The sequence below is a fragment of the Pocillopora verrucosa genome, chromosome 8 (assembly GCF_036669915.1).
Source record: "Pocillopora verrucosa isolate sample1 chromosome 8, ASM3666991v2, whole genome shotgun sequence".
NCBI classification, from domain to species: Eukaryota; Metazoa; Cnidaria; class Anthozoa; order Scleractinia; family Pocilloporidae; genus Pocillopora; species Pocillopora verrucosa.
This window is the reverse complement of record NC_089319.1, coordinates 17,228,134-17,243,838: the sequence shown is the minus strand read 5'-3', so window position 1 is coordinate 17,243,838 and position 15,705 is coordinate 17,228,134. Positions and strand designations below refer to the sequence as shown.

General features: G+C 38.3%; 2 protein-coding genes across 2 annotated transcripts; one reads left to right on the top strand and one right to left on the bottom strand.

Annotated features, from left to right (window-relative positions):
• Positions 1 to 978: 978 nt before the first annotated feature.
• LOC131776696 (FERRY endosomal RAB5 effector complex subunit 3-like) lies at positions 979 to 8,960 on the bottom strand. Its single transcript, XM_059092927.2, has 13 exons — positions 8,589 to 8,960; positions 6,961 to 7,288; positions 6,264 to 6,363; positions 6,058 to 6,169; positions 5,215 to 5,251; positions 5,011 to 5,108; positions 4,747 to 4,831; positions 4,088 to 4,206; positions 3,796 to 3,972; positions 2,777 to 2,979; positions 2,523 to 2,580; positions 1,513 to 1,580; positions 979 to 1,434 (listed from the first exon to the last, which is right to left on the bottom strand). Exons 1-13 carry the CDS (start codon positions 8,770 to 8,772, stop codon positions 1,336 to 1,338), a joined length of 1,668 nt encoding a protein of 555 aa, XP_058948910.2. The 5' UTR covers positions 8,773 to 8,960; the 3' UTR covers positions 979 to 1,335.
• A 17-nt stretch (positions 8,961 to 8,977) lies between these two features.
• Positions 8,978 to 13,508, top strand: LOC131776659 (ER membrane protein complex subunit 6). The gene is made up of 6 exons (XM_059092876.2): positions 8,978 to 9,051; positions 9,352 to 9,412; positions 9,831 to 9,933; positions 10,928 to 11,020; positions 11,852 to 11,871; positions 13,075 to 13,508. The coding sequence occupies exons 1-6, from the start codon at positions 9,024 to 9,026 to the stop codon at positions 13,103 to 13,105; spliced, it is 336 nt and encodes a 111-aa protein (XP_058948859.2). The 5' UTR covers positions 8,978 to 9,023; the 3' UTR covers positions 13,106 to 13,508.
• The last annotated feature ends 2,197 nt before the right edge of the window (positions 13,509 to 15,705 follow it).

The window sequence follows — 15,705 nt, the reverse complement described above, 5'->3', positions numbered from 1 at the left end:
CTGTCCACTTCTTCCAAGTTTTAATTACTTGGACATGATTCCGTAATGGAGGGGGTCTCAATGAGTTGATGGCTTTTACAGCTATTTCAATTTTGGCCAATATACGGCTATCGGTTAATATCTTTTCATGGTAGTCATCATAAACATTTTTAAGGTTAACTTTTACCACGACCAACGGTTAAATTGTCGATTTTTACGGCTAACTGGTAATTTTTGGCCGCTTTACCGCGAACGGTTACTGAATCCTACTGAGACCCTCTTGCAAAATACTCCTTAATGTAATGAAACAAAACTCGTAACAAATAGATCCTTTTCTTTAACGGTGTCGTTTCTCGTTGCTTAACTTGAATTGATTTTTAAACCATCAGTATGACTAACTACTGTTTCCTTGATGTATGAGCTGTCCACTTCTTCCAAGTTTTAATTACTTGGACATGATTCCGTAATGGAAGGGGTCTCAATGAGTTGATGGCTTTTACGGCTATTTCAATTTTGGCCAATATACGGCTATCGGTTAATATCTTTTCATAGTAGTCATCATAAACATTTTTAAGGTTAACTTTTATCACGATTAACAGTTAAAATTGTACATTTTTACGGCTAACTGCTAATTTTTTGGCCGCTTTACCGCGCACGGTTACTGAATCCTACTGAGACCCTCTTGCAAAACCCTCCTTATTGTGATGAAACAAAACTTGGTTTTAAGAAATTAACAAGTCGCGGTTTTGTGTCCTTTCCTCGCTTTCACTATGGTTTTCTACGGGTCGACTACGCACGCGGGCTCGTACAGGACATATGTAAATAATTTGAAGAATTTTTTAATTTCTTTCCGTATTTCTACTAAGTGCGGTGAAAAAAAAATGGAATGAACACTGACAGTGGCCAGTTTTAACGTAGGAAAATCTCACAAGAAACCAAGAGAGGACGAGAACTCAAGGCAAATACATGTAAACTACTTCAAACGCGTCAAAAATAGAGTGATCAGGTAGTAATTTGTTTATGCTTTCCATCTGATTGTTTGAGAGAACGGCACATGTTTTCTAAACAAAGAACAGAGCGTGCATTCAAGAAAAACAGTGCAAAGCCAGATTAAATTTGACACTCAGTAAGTACAGTGCTACAATACAAAATCAAATTTCTTCAAATCTTCTTGCGACCACTGCGAGAATAATTTGAAATTTTTCTTTAAAGAAATCCTTCTATGGACTCAAGACGTAACACGTTCTTCAGTGTTCTACCATTTTCTGGCTAGTGAAGAGCACTATGGGAAGGTCGCGTAACTCGACATGACGACGACGGCCGTCGAATAGCATCACGGGATAGGTAGAAATGACGTCATCTGTTGGCGGTGGATGTGAGATCCAAAGGCGTGGATACACGGAAGATACTAGACAGCATTTGGCTAAATGATGTGAACATTTCCTCAGATATACCCTATGAAAATAAATAGAAGAAAATGAAATGAAAGAATAGTAAAGTGACACACTGAATGGTAAACAGTAAACTTCCTACCTTAGGCACCAAAAACTGTAAATTCAAAGACTCTGCTCCGCTCCACGTGCTGCATTCCATAATAAAACCTACAATGAGGAAGTATACGAGTAATGTTTAGCACACAAGCCGCCAAAAGTATTGGCCGGAGAAAAGCCTTACCGAATGGATGCAAAAAACACGGTTTGCACCATGGAAAAATTCATTAGTCAGTTCACATTCCGATCAACAGTAGTTCCACCAAAACTGGCGTGAAATTCAGAGGCCAATCAGAAAAAAAAAAGAAAGAAAATTTCATAGCAGGCCAAAAGGAATGCAGAAGGGTTGTAGCGCAGGTAAACTTGTGTGATGAAGTCGCGACTCGTTTAAGTTTTAACCCTTTGATACCTACGAGTGACAAGGATCTAATTTCTCCTTGCAATATCTCCCCAAAATCACAGGTTAAGGTCACGAGAATAAAGGAAATAATCACCAAATAGAGAAGCTCTTGATTGTGAAACAAATTCTCCTTTTCAGAACATTAGAAATTATCTAGAGGACAGTAAGGGGAATATGCATACTGATGTTAGGGTGTAAAGGCTTGAATCTGATTGGTTGAGAGAGTGGTGTGAGTTTCTGAATCAATTAGAGAGCGATGATAACCCTTTACACCCAACAGTATTATGCATACACCCCTTAATGTTCTTCATGCATTTCCTAAAGTGCTATTAAGGATAATTTTGTTTCACAATCAAGAGCTTGTTACTGTCGCGACTTTAATGTGTGACTCAGGGGTGGTATTTTAGAGAGAACTTAGATGCTGGTCAAAGGATTAGGCGAAGCTAACGCAATCTCGGACTATTTTCGACATTAACACGAAAACTGATTCATCGTAACGAGAGCAAGACATTAGTGTGGTAACACAGCTGAAAAAAGTGACGAAATTTTCGTGTCGAGGAAAATACGTAAAGAATAGAGAAAATGAACTTGTTTGTGCCACGCAGTGTTTTCCTTCTGTATTACAAGTAGAATTACATTTAATCATTATTTACCTTTTACACATTTAAACATCAACTCTGCTCTCTTCATGCACCAAGACACTGTCATCTCCTGCAAAGTAGTTAAAATTTTCGTACGTGAAGTATTATGGGAACAGAGTTACAATTTATGAGGTTTCTAAATGCTTCATCTCTTTATATAAAACGCTTTCTTGAATACTTAGAACTGAAAAAAAAATTGATTTAAAAGCACTCGAGATCTCTATCGAAGCAGAATGGTACTCAGTCTGCCAGTGTCTTGCACCTACCTCTGTCATTTCATGGAATAACAGTAGTGGTATAGTTATGGTGGTTATGCTGTGTCTAACAGCTGTGTGCAGAGCGTTCCTTAAGCCAACTATAACAGGATTTCTTGTGCTAATTGTTGGTGACTTCACACTGTCGTCCACAACGAGATGGAACACAACATGTACCTCAGACAAGTTTGAATGCCGAGTGATGTAGATATCTCCTGCATTGAGCGATTAAAAAAATGTTTGGTCGTGGTTGTTATAGCTTTGAACCCTTTACATCCTAATATCAGTATCCATATTCTCCATTCTTGTCTTTATAGATTTCCTTTGGTATTGACAGGGAGAATTTGTTAAGCAATCAAAGCCTCTTAGGTTAATGATCATTTCCTTTATTCTCATGATCTTAATAAATGATTCAGCTGTGTGACTGCAAGGAGAAATTAGATTCTCGTCACTCTTTGGGTTAAAAGGGTTTAACCTCTTGCGTATTCCGTTGTAGCACGTTTGCCAATAAATTCAATTATCTTCGTTAGAAAAACAAACATACAACGATTATAAATTGAAAACAGGGGTAAAATCTCAGAGAGCAGTTCTGTGAGAAATAAATAAGTTAAGAAAAAGGGTTGCGATGCTAACGCGCTAACTAATGTGTTCGGAGCGATTTCCAATTCACGGCCCAGAGCAAAGCGAAAAACTCGATTCGCATTCTTAACCAATCAGATATATTACAAGGAGACAATGAGAACTTAAAGTAAAAACAAGCGAAGTGTCCAAAGCGCGGGAAAACGGGAGTGACCAAGTCGCGGTTAATTTTACTTCTGCATTTGATTGGTTATGCAGAGTGCCACGTGGGTATTCTGGACCAATCACAGAGCAAATTAGAGCTGGAACCACATAGCGTTTGTGCGGGGTGGGGGAGGGGGAGGGAGAGGACGTTGCGTGACATCCTCCGAAATGGCTGCAAAAGAAACTTCTCTTATTACGAATATTTTCGACGTGTGATTGAAATTGCACTGGGTATGAAAATGACAAACCTGTGTTTAGTGTTAGTGGACGTAGAGCAGCATCAGCTGAAGGAAGTTGTTGATGTTCACTAGCATTTGACTTGCTACGATCTCTCTTCTCAAACATTTGCTGAATGAGGCACAGCTGTTTGTCCAGGTCTGGAAAATGAAATTCTGTCCCGGACTGCTGACAAATCATGGCAAAATCTAAAACAAAAAGGGTTTTAGAGAAGGTTGAATACCGATTTTCAGCTAAAATCTGACCACCTAAGCAGTAAAAGGGAAATGCAGCTACAGGGAAATGAAAACTCTTTAAACATACGTTTCAAAATTCCTGAGTATGTATTAAGGCGGTCTTCTACCAGCAAAATTACTCCTGCCAGTGTTCCAGAGTACAATGACAGAGCTGTCTGGATTCTGTGGGGCTGTGATAGCACTGATCTGGTGAAGAAAAATAAAAAACTCACCTCATTGTTTCAAGAACCAGTTACATAAACAAAAAGCCTGGATACAAGACTGCCTCATACATCTATAGCTAATGCTCAAGGTTATCCCTTTTTCTGAAGCATAATAATATGTTAAGGGAATCACAACTCAAGTTACCCAAGCAGTTCAAAGACACCCATTTATACTCCTATGTGATGAGAGGTACTGTCTGAAAAAATGTCTTTTCAAGGACATGAGACAATCAGTAACCTAGCTGGGGCTCAAACCCAGAGGTTTCAGTCTTGAGTCGGTAAACACACACAAGGAAACAAGGTATGGCAGTTTGTCTCCAAAATCAAAATCTTACAATAACAAAATTCAGTGAAAAGTAAATGTTTTTCCTGACATTTACTCAAATGCATTGTGCAAAAACCCCCTAGAAACTGTAGAGGCTTGATTAACTGTTTGAAATAATTGAAGATAGGGGAGCCATTGTACTTTATGCAATTCTCAATTTTCCTCCAGTCAATATTACAGTAATGACTCCATATCTACCCTCCTGGTCTGGTCTTATGTTTGCACAAGTCCAGCACATGGCCACAGATCAATCGCAGATTGTGTGTTGACTTCTTTTGGGCTCCTGTCAATGGTGGAAGAACAGAATCAAAAGGCAGAACATGACTCAAATGACCCCAACTGCTTCCCTTTCAATCTGGAGTTCAGCACACAAACCACAAAGAGCATAACATGATAAAACACTGGTCAAAACATTTTTCTCAAAACAACAAAATCTGCCTCATTGTACAGTTGTGTACTCACCCAAAAGGATGGTAAAACTCTCTTCAAGCCTGAAATCATGCTCAGAGGTAGAAAACTCATTAGCTTCTGGCATGCTCTGGACAGACATGCTGTGATTCCTGAAGTGTTTCAAAAGCATAACATAACTAAGAGTTAAATTGAATCTAAATTGGCCTATTAAAATTATTTCCCAAGGTTTGTTAAATATGAACATCTACCACTCACTTTCCTATGGAGAAAGAGTCTTCCACTGATGATGGATCTGAGGAAGAAACCAAAGAAAGAAACACAAAGCAATCATAAATGTGACTGTACAGTTGGTACAAGCCTTATACAGTCATGTGTGTAGAAACCTTTGGGACAATTTTCAAATAAAACCAAAAAAATGCACCTTATTAAATAGTTCAACATATAATAACTGAATATTATAATTGTCTATCATTTTTCCAAGCCTTTAAAGACAATTTTTCAGATGAATAATAAAAACAATTCATTTGATGGCTTGCACAGGAAATTCACAACACATGCCTACATTTTGTAAGTTGTTTGCTATTTTATGAGCCCCAATAGGAGTAAGGAGAATTGTATCAATGGAGTAAGGTGCTTGCAAAAGACAAAACAGACACCAGTGTCCTTTATGACAAATAAAATACTCAGTTTCACTTAAATTCCTTGCCTTAAAAGGATATAAATAAATCAAAGTTTGGATTTTTTAGTGTAGCTTTTTTATTACTTTGTTTTGCATTCATATTTTCCTTGTTCTACCATGCCATAACATCATGTATATGTTACATTCCATTGAAATTTTACTTTATTTATCTCCCCGCACTCAAACATTTCATGGAGAGTCAGGGCCCGCCCAAGGAAATAAAAAAAATACTTGAGACAAGGAATGTGGCTGTTTCTAAGCTAAGATTTGCTCATACAAATTTCCCTCAAATTTTCAAAGTACTGGATAAAATTATAAATCTTGGCAAACATTTCAGCAAAAACAAAAATTATAGTTTCAAAGATTCTTTCTTTGTCATGTGTTTTTACATGTAGATCAATATATATTCAACAAATTACCTGAACTGACTCTGACCATATCCTCATGTACCTTAGTGACCCACTCTCTGTACTCTCTCTTTTGCATCTCCTGGAGTTGCGAGAGCTCACTGGACCAGTATGTCTCCAGCATCTAAGAATTAAATGAAAATAAAATTGATCCACAAAAGAAAAAAAATATAAAAAAAGGATCTAAATCAGTCAAACCCCATAGTTATATAACTTACTTGTGCATCCTCACAGTGCCTGGCTGCCAAATCATTGACATCTTTGTCTGAAGTGACAATGCCAAGATTGTTAATGGAATCTTCCATTTCTCTCTGGTGCCTAAAAAACAACATAATTTTAATATAGAGGTGAACAGTTGACTCTTTTACCACTTAGAGTGACAAGCATCTTATTTTCCCTTACAATTTTACCCCTGAATCAGGAAATGATCACCAATAATAAAAGCTTCTATTTGTTAAACACACTCTCCCTGTCAGCACCTTAAAAAATGTATAGAGAACAGTATGGAGAATATGCATATTGATGTTATGGTGTGAAGGGTTAATACATCTTGGGAAGAAAATTTATCACATAGGAATATATTTACTATAGAGTGACACATGAGAAGACTTTCTAATTTCAACCTTCAGTTACACTAAATTCTTAACCCTTTCACTTCCAAGATCTTATCATTGATTCTCCCTTCTTGCTGCTACTCATTTCCCTGTATATTAGCTATGAGAATTTGGTGCTACATCAAGACAATCACTTCTACCAGATGAGTTTCAGTATTCTCATTACTTCTTTTCTGGATAACTAATGGATATTATGAGGAGACGATACATGTTGATCACTTCTTGGACTTAAAGGGTTGAATGTAATTGGCTGATTAGTCAGTGTACTATTTGCCTTGACAATCAACTTGGTATATCTTACTTCTCTTCCATTGCTTTTATTGCATTTGCCTTCTTCGAGACAACATCATCCATTGCTATGGCATAAGTATTCTCCAGTTGTAGCAATGTTTCAAGTGCTGCTGAATGAATCAATGAATGGTACATCTCAGAAAACACAGACTCTTCACTCTTGTCAGTGGCAGAGCTGTAATTTGCATGTTCTTGAGTAAAAGTGTCAGACCAAGAAGAGATATAATCAGCAGCACACTGTGAAGATTGCCTCATTTGTTCAAGAGCTGCACCACCCATTTTGTCCTGCAGCTCCCTGCATGATGACTTGTTGAATTCATCTAAAGTTTTAGTCAATTCTATGATTGAGTGAAAGAACAGAGACCAGTAATTAGATCCTCAACCCTTTCACTCCCAAGATCTCATTAGTAATTCTCCTTACTGTCTGCCATACAACTCTTATGTTGTTAGTTTGGCGAATCTGGTATTAGACCAACTAATAAGCCTCTTATGATATTTTTCTTTCTTCCAATCAACTGTCTGCTTGATACTGTATTGACATTGCAAGGAGAAATTCTGTCTTGATCACTCACTGGAGTTTTTAAAAGGCTTAAATTCCCAGAAAAGGTTCACTACCAGCTAAATTTCAACTCTCTCTCTACAATTTCCAAACCTTGGAGTGAATCACACAGTTAACACCTAAACCAGAAAGATCTCAGAATAACCCATTACTCAATTTTGCATACAGTTATCTGATGAAATAAAACAATGTTAAAATTGGGATTAATGTTTTGTTCTAGAGTAAGATATTTTGGTTTTATTAACTCAGTTGATAATTTAACTTGACCACCATAAAGAGTTTTGAATGTAAGCCCTTTGTAAGAGTGAATGATGAAGGACAAAGAAACTCTTTATGGTGGCCAATTTGCATTATAAATTCAGATCATCAAACCAATTTATCTTGTTATAACCTCCTTTCTTGAGAAACTAACCCCTTTTTATTTCTTGTTTTTCTGGCCCAAGAGTGCCATATGGCACAGGATGCCATTACATGCTTAATATTTATTCATTTTTTCTGAAATTTTCACAACCAAAAGGTCATTGAAAGATCTGCACATTGACAGCATAAGATCGTGGCCCTCTCCAATATTAGTCTTCATTTACCACCCCAACAACTTTTGGAACTTTTTGTCTTTGTACTATTTTGGTTCAGGTAATATCACACCACAATCAATGCTCTGAGAGCTGCAATTTAAGCTATAGTTTAGTGGTATACGCTATATGAACGAGGCAAGCAAAAAATTTCAATGTTTTTAATTTTTCACTCTGGACACTTCTCAGACAGTCTTCTCAGTTACCTCCTCCATACCTGAGGGTTTCCTTTATGACATAATCCAAAAATACCTTTGAAATGATATATTATACATGGTCTGGTGGTTCATCATTCTACTTTTAGAAAAATTTGGCATTTACCTCAGGCAGGAAAGGGTTAATAGTATAGGGTCAAATGAAAATCTTTCCGCAAACTCCCTAAAATATTCATTTATAAGGAAACCTTTTCCCCATTACCTATCCTGTCCTACAAGCATGTCAATACCCTCACCCCGTCCCTCCCCGTCCCTCCCCTTCCCCCACACATCGTTTCTTTTCATACAGTACCTGGTTCAAGATAGCACGGTAAATTGTGAAAAGTTATCAGCCTTTGAACAAATTCTCTCGCATCAACCTTCAGTGGTATTGGTATCGGCACAGTGAGTCTCTGTAATTTCCCACTGTCTTTAAAATCAAACACAAAGTCGCGTTTTTGGTCCTCGTACGTGGAGCAAAGAAGTACATCAACCATCTTGACTCAAGATTCAAGTCGCAAAATCCCGTTTTGCATCGATGAAATCCAAGAGATCGTTCATCAGGGGGCGTAGCTATATTCAAAATTCGAATCGGATCGCAGAGTGGGAGACTATCATTAAAGGTTTCTTCAGATCAGCTGAAAGTTGAGTTTACCACGATCACTGAAGAGTGTTTAGATTACTTAGTACTACAGAGCACATTCCTTTGAGCCCACAGACACAACAGCTGACAGGTCTTAAATTCAAGATGGCGGAAGGAGAGCAACATATTCACGGTAGAAGAAACATTCGAATCATGCTTCATTTGGCGCTTGATGTTGGTGGTGTAGAATTTAACTGACAAAAAACGAAACTTGGGGTTTTACTGACTTATACAGATATTCCAATTCAATCTGGTTTGCTTACTTTGACAAATGTTCCACAGGCTTGAAAATATGTCATCGTGCCGTTTATATGAGCAAGCTTATCTTTAAATTTAAAGCAACGACCTTTCTAACATGTTTTATGTTGTGAGTTACATTTCAAGTCAATTTTAAGGTTTGTTTCACTTTTTTTTTCTCCCCGTTCGTTTTCAGGGAAGGATGAAGCTTTCAGCCCTTTCTCCATCATGGCTAACAACAGCATCATTGACTTCTGGTAAGATTTTACGCGGTGCGGATAAAAATGAATATTTTACGGTTCATTTTTATGCTATATTTGTACTGTATTCCTTTGTTTTTGGTTCTTGGTATTTTTCATCCATAGTCTTGGTGCAAAGTTGAATCTATGCTATGTCAAAATGCAACTTAGATGAAAATAATTCCGCTGTTTGATCGCTTGTCCTTCATAATCTTTCAAATAGTAATCTCCATAACAAAACACCGGTATGTCCAAAAATTTGGTATGTGATTAACTGCAAGGCATGGTTGTTTTTCATGACTTTCATGTGGCTAAAGGATGTTCAAACAAAAATGTTGTCTCTTTTATTGTTGTTTTGTTGTTGTTTCTGTTATGTAGACATCATGTATAAATATAAACAGCATCTCTGTGTTTTTATTCTGTTCTCACTTTTTAGTCGGACATCATTAGCATCCATGGCAGGCATCTCTGCTGGCATTCTTGGTCTGACAGCTCTGAAAGGCTTCATCTTTTACTTTATAGCTTCCCTCTTTATGTCTGTAAGTTATTTTTCAGTCCATAACATGTGATGGAAAACCCCTTAGTTTTAATGGAATTTAGCCAGGCCATTGCTCTGGAATTGAACTGGTGCTGACTTTTTGGTCAAACTTACACTTATGTCCAGAAATGCATGCAGTAACAAAAATGGCAGATTTTACCAAATTTTGTCAAAGCAAGTGAATGTTCATGGATTTGATCATTTTGGTGAATTTTAGTCAAATTTCTCAAAGCAGAATCAGTTTGGTGGAATTGACAATTTTTACAAATTGAAGTCAAATTCTTCATAGCACAATCGGCCAGGCAGATTTGACAATTTTGAGGATTTTTTGTTACTGTATACATTTCTGGACACATCTCAACCTCAGATGGAGTTTTTTTTTTTACTTTTCCTGGAACTCAAGTTTTCAAATAATAACAGAGCTTGCCCATTAGTGTACAAGTAATTTTAAATTCACATAATTCTGATGATCTCTTTTCTATTCTACACTACGATACAGTCTTAATGTATTTGTGAAAAGACAATCATTGTTCTCTTCAGCAAGTCAGGACTAATAATAGGTCACTGTATTTGTGTATGGGTGAGATATGCAGATACATATGATTGGTGTGCTGGACTCCGGCTCAAGAGGTTTGGGTTCAAACCTGGCTATCACATTGTGTTTTGTTCTTTTGGTGTTGAATTCAAATCACTTTACTCTCCTAGTACCTTGATCCACCTCAGAGTATAAATAGGTAGCAGTGAATTGTCAAGAAAGCCTGATGAAATGCTGGGGGTAGCTTTGTGATGGACTAACATTCCATCCAAGAGGGAGAAGTGATACCCCTTGTAGCTTCATGCCAAGGAACCCAGGATAGACCTTGGATGGGTGCACAGTGGTTAATCCCCTTTTTACTTGTTTACATGGAATAGTGGAGTAGTGATCCATGCATGGGCACAACACACAATCCAAAGATAACAAACAAGAATTTTAAAATGTTACCTCTTTTCTTTAGATTCTAATCTGTTTAAAGGCTGGTACACACTGGAGAAAATTTTTCATTTCTTGGTGGGATCTGAGCACCTCTGGAATCTTTGGAGGAGTATTTGTATCCTTTTAAAACATGTTATGAATTTTTTTTTAACTGTTATTATTACTATCATTATTGTTTTGATTAAGAGGGTTTAATAGTGATGCAAGCATTTCTTTGCAAAGGGTGAAGCTGGCAGGTGGGAGGGGTGTCCTGGGGTGCTCATGACCCCCCAATGTAAGTCTTTTTTTTAAGCAAACAACCCACGATATTCAGGTAAGAAAACTGGTGAGTGCCCTCTGTTTGACACAGGGTGCCCTGAGGGGGCCCCCCCTACTTGAAAAATCCTGGCTACCTCCTTGTTTGCCCGCAGGAAAGCACGAGGAGGCCTTGAGCAACTAAGGTTGGCAGAAGGTCTGCAAGGGGTCTGGGACTCATTATGAGTGCTAGACCCCAGGCTTCGTCTCAAATCTTCCCACAGGCAGAGAAACACGCGTCCTGCGGCGCTAATAACGTGAACGTGCTTGCAGGGCTAGGCTTTGGCAGTCACTTTCGATTTGAATTAAACTGATCAAGCCCCATCCAATGTGCCACACTATAGTTTTACAGTGACTGTTGTCAGCTTTAAGGTATTGTTTAATTAATGAACTGCTGTAATAACACAGAATTTGTCAAATTGCCAAAGATTTGAGATTTCCTCCATTTTGAGACAGATTATGTTAAATACGATTTAAAATGGATCACAGTCGCCCGCAATTTCAGCTATTTAACAAGTGTGATATTTTTTTTTATGTAAGGGTTAGCTTTGAAGTGACCTCCACTAAGATGCGCAATAATGATAACTTGTAAATTCACGCCCATATCAAGTTATTTCCTTAACTCTTGTCTCTTGTTTTGTCTGCATTTTAGACATATTTACTATTTTGGACGTATCCTTTGTTCTCATTTATAAAAAAAATTATAGCTTCATTTCTTCAGCAGACGTGTATTTGTTTCCCACGCACTGATATCCCGGAAGAGGAAAACCTCACGACCAGAAGAATTTCTCACATTAGCACGAGACGTGAATCTATGTTGAGCACCGTGAAATTCCGAAAGGAGCAATTATCTGGTCTTTACTTTCGGATTCAATAGCCTTTATATATCGCTACCTACGAGGTTCTCTTTCCTTTGGTAATAAGTGTAGCAAACGCCCAGTTTTGTTTAAGAATCAGAGACATCTTAACGGTTACACTTCATAGTTTCGTATGTATACACCGTTTTAGCCTTTAGTTTCTTTTATGTGGTATTTCCGTCATTTCCTGTTAAAAAAAATTGAGGTCGCGACGTTGTGAGGGTCATGGTTTTCACGTTTTCACAACTTTGAGGATTTTTTTATGCACGTGTTAAATTTTATCACTGCGCTCGGGGGCGGGAGGTGAGGGCTATTACCAACGTGTAAGCGACGTATTGCCGACATGCAACCGACGTATTACCGACATGCAATCGACGTACAACCGACACAACGACTGTCGGCCGACTGATGTTCGAAAGCTGCCCTATCGGTTTGAAAGTCGGATGACAAACGGCAAACAGACGAGCGACAAGTTATCGACAGGCGATAGGTATTTGGGGGAACTTTTCATAATTTTTGCGGTGGCTTATGTAACTTTGCGGTCATAGTGATTTAGTCTGGGGCATGTCACTGGTTATTTCATTACAATTTGCATCAAATTCCCCCGCGGGAAAAAAAAAGTAGCCTCTAGATGTTTGCCTTGCTCAAAGCGTGTTGCTTCGTAGCTCAACTAGTATCTGGGAGGCCTGGATTCGAATCCCGTCTATGCCTGAATTATTTTCAGACATTTTTTATGCAATTGCTTCTAATAATTGCTGCTTGCTTGCGAGTATCATGCGTTTATTTTAGGAACTATCTTGTTATATAGGGAAAGATATTTTTCGTCCTGTCACAAGCATAGAACGAAGAAAAAATTCTGCGTTCCTCTGAGGAATCGAACCTCAGACCTTCGGGTTCCGCGCTCCGGAGCCACAGAGACTCTATGTTGAGCAAAGCCCATTACAAAGTTCTTATATGACACGCGTCCTGCATACTGTTAGGATCAGTAATATCTTGTTATTTCTTTAACATTTTTAAGGTTTTTGTATGGAATGGTTCATGTATACTAGGTACTCAGTCCGCTGACGAAATTACTGTCAACATTTGGAAGATACGCTCATGAGTTTGATCGTTCAACACGCGAAGTGTGATGGTGAAAGGGGAAAAGTTTCTGCCCCATACTGTGATGTGGACCTTCTTAAGACGGAAGAATTACCTTATCTTTTGTGAAATGCTCTCGGATTCAATCGTCGAACACTATAATTAATTTCTATCAACTGACTCTACTTTTGCCTGAGATTTAAATTCAACTATTTGGACTTAGTCAGAACTTTACCGATGATCTGAAGTAGGAGAGAAATCCTGCGAATGGTTTTTCGGGTTACTCCTAGTTTGCAAGATGGAAGATCACTTGTGAAATCGAGGCTCCGCTATCTTACATAAATTTGAAAGCAATAAACTGCTTGAACTCGATCAGGCCTTCAGAGTATTGTAGAGCATGCGTACATAAGGCGGTTTTCAATTGAGTTTCCTGACACCCAACCAATCAGAACATAGGAAAATATCACAAGGAACCAATAAGCACTGAAAGTGATTACAGGCAAACTACCAAAAGCGCGGGGAAACGTGAGTGACCCAGTCGCGACTGGCTTGAGTTTAGCATCTGATTGGTGGAGAATTGGTCGTGAGTTTTTTTGGACCAATTACAAAACTAGAGTATATCAAAACCAATGCAACAGTGGATTACTCTGGACACTCCGTTGAAAATTGCTTTTATGTGAAAAAAGTTTTTTCCTGTTGTGCATGTAAAACTAAGTTTCAATTAAATTGGCGTTAACAACTGAGTTGATAGCGTAAATTAGCCACCGTAAAAAGTTAAAAGACTGACGTTTCGAGCGTTAGCCCTTCGCTCTGACGAAGGGCTAACGCTCGAGACGTCAGCCTTTTAACTCTACGGTGACCAATTTTCGTTTTCAACTCAGTTGTTAACACCAAATTATCTGTTATACTCTCCCACCGACGCAGCACTACAGTTTCTTTAGAAACTTACCCCCTTTATAAGTTTCAAGTACTTTGTGAAGAGACAGAGTCTTACAGTACTCTATCAAAGACAAATTTTATCTTTGTACCTCAAGCTATTTAAAATAAAATTCAGGATCACTAGATGTGCTTTATTTGTCCATTGTTTACTAATAGGCTGTGGTGTACGACTGAAATTTAAATACCGAGAAAACATTTGATTAAACTGCTTTTAAATTGTTGTGTAACACAGCTGTTTCGTCCTGTAATGATAACTGAGTTATCGTCATTGATAGCGATACGAAGTCTGTTGAGGTAAGTACGATAGGATCGCAGTTGAATAATGCATGAGGACAGATCATTAAGAACGGACCTGGAATACCTCTGCCTCCGTTTTGCGGACAACGAACGGCCAGTTAGCCGCAAAGCGCAGTATCCCGTCCTCCTTTGCAAGCCCTTTTCCAATTATTAGACAGGTTTTAGGAAAGAGAGAGTGCAAGGATTTATGACCTTACATCGGTTTCTATTTGTGTATCGTAAGGCATTCGTTTAGGGGTTTTCTGCCGCGAATGGAAAGCAAATTCGTAAGGAAAACCAAATGTTTTGTTGGAGGACTCTTTTCTCAGACTAGCGTCGGTCGATAACCCATACTGAAAATTTGATAAGGGCCGTGGTTGTATGTCGCCAAATCGTCACACTCTAACACTAGCGTGCATATTGTTCTTTGCACAATCCTGTGGTACAGGCAAGTAGAATCTGTTTGAAACAATCGAGAGCTTCTTCGGTTGATGATCATGTGTGAAGATGTCTTTATCCTCATGATCGTGATGCGTGATTCTGCAGTGATACTCAAAGATAACTGAATTAGAATTTTTTCACTCTCAGGGGTTAAAAAGTTAACTTGGTTTACGGAGGGGTCCTGGGCTCTATTCAATGGAAGCGAGAACCGGCAAGTGTATCAACGACTGAAGGGGGTAAGTTTCCAAGGCAACTATGGTTCTGCGTCGTTGGAGGTATTACAAAATGGTTTGGCTTCATAATTATGAAATGAGTTGATAATGTAAATTGCTTACCGTTAAGAGATCCTAAAGCTGAATTTTCGAACGTTTGCCCTTTGTCAAAGCGAACATAACGATAGGGTAACGCTCAGAATGTCATTTTCAGAATCTCTACGGTGGCCAACGCAGCTGATAAAACCAAATCATGTTATGTTTGACTAACGACTCTTAATGTGGTTTATGTGCACACCATTTACAACTGTCCTCTTAGAGCAAGTGTCTACCGTTTGTTGATAGTTCTTCTAGTGTTTTATCTTTTTTTATCTCAATCTTCTTTTCTTTGATGGGGAACACTATGGTATTTCTTCACGGAGTAATAAGTCGATTTTTATTCCTACCAAACTTGGAAAGAGCCAGCAAGAAATGTGCGTCTCTAGCCTTCAATACCGATGGGTAGCGTATGTGTTTTCAACTGGGCGCCCTGGAGTATCACTGTAATTTGGCGGAAATGTTTGCCCAAAATGATTCTCTCTCTATCAGTTGTTTCATTCCCCTTACCAACTGAGGAGAGCACCTTTAAATAGCTTTCCGTGATATTCATGATATCATCTACTTTAAAAGTAATTCATTGTCTTCAGGATCATGTCAGTCAA

Coding starts and splice junctions, on each gene's coding strand:
- LOC131776696 (XM_059092927.2), bottom strand. CDS start 8,772: ATGGTTGATGTACTTCTTTGCTCCACGTACGAGGACCAAAAACGCGAC. Junction 7,289..8,588: donor ACCGTGCTATCTTGAACCAG/GTACTGTATGAA, acceptor ACTCAATCATAG/AATTGACTAAAACTTTAGAT. Junction 4,207..4,746: donor CATAAGACCAGACCAGGAGG/GTAGATATGGAG, acceptor TTTCTTCACCAG/ATCAGTGCTATCACAGCCCC.
- LOC131776659 (XM_059092876.2), top strand. CDS start 9,024: ATGGCGGAAGGAGAGCAACATATTCACG. Junction 9,052..9,351: donor AGGAGAGCAACATATTCACG/GTAGAAGAAACA, acceptor GTTCGTTTTCAG/GGAAGGATGAAGCTTTCAGC. Junction 11,021..11,851: donor GAATCTTTGGAGGAGTATTT/GTATCCTTTTAA, acceptor TCTGCATTTTAG/ACATATTTACTATTTTGGAC.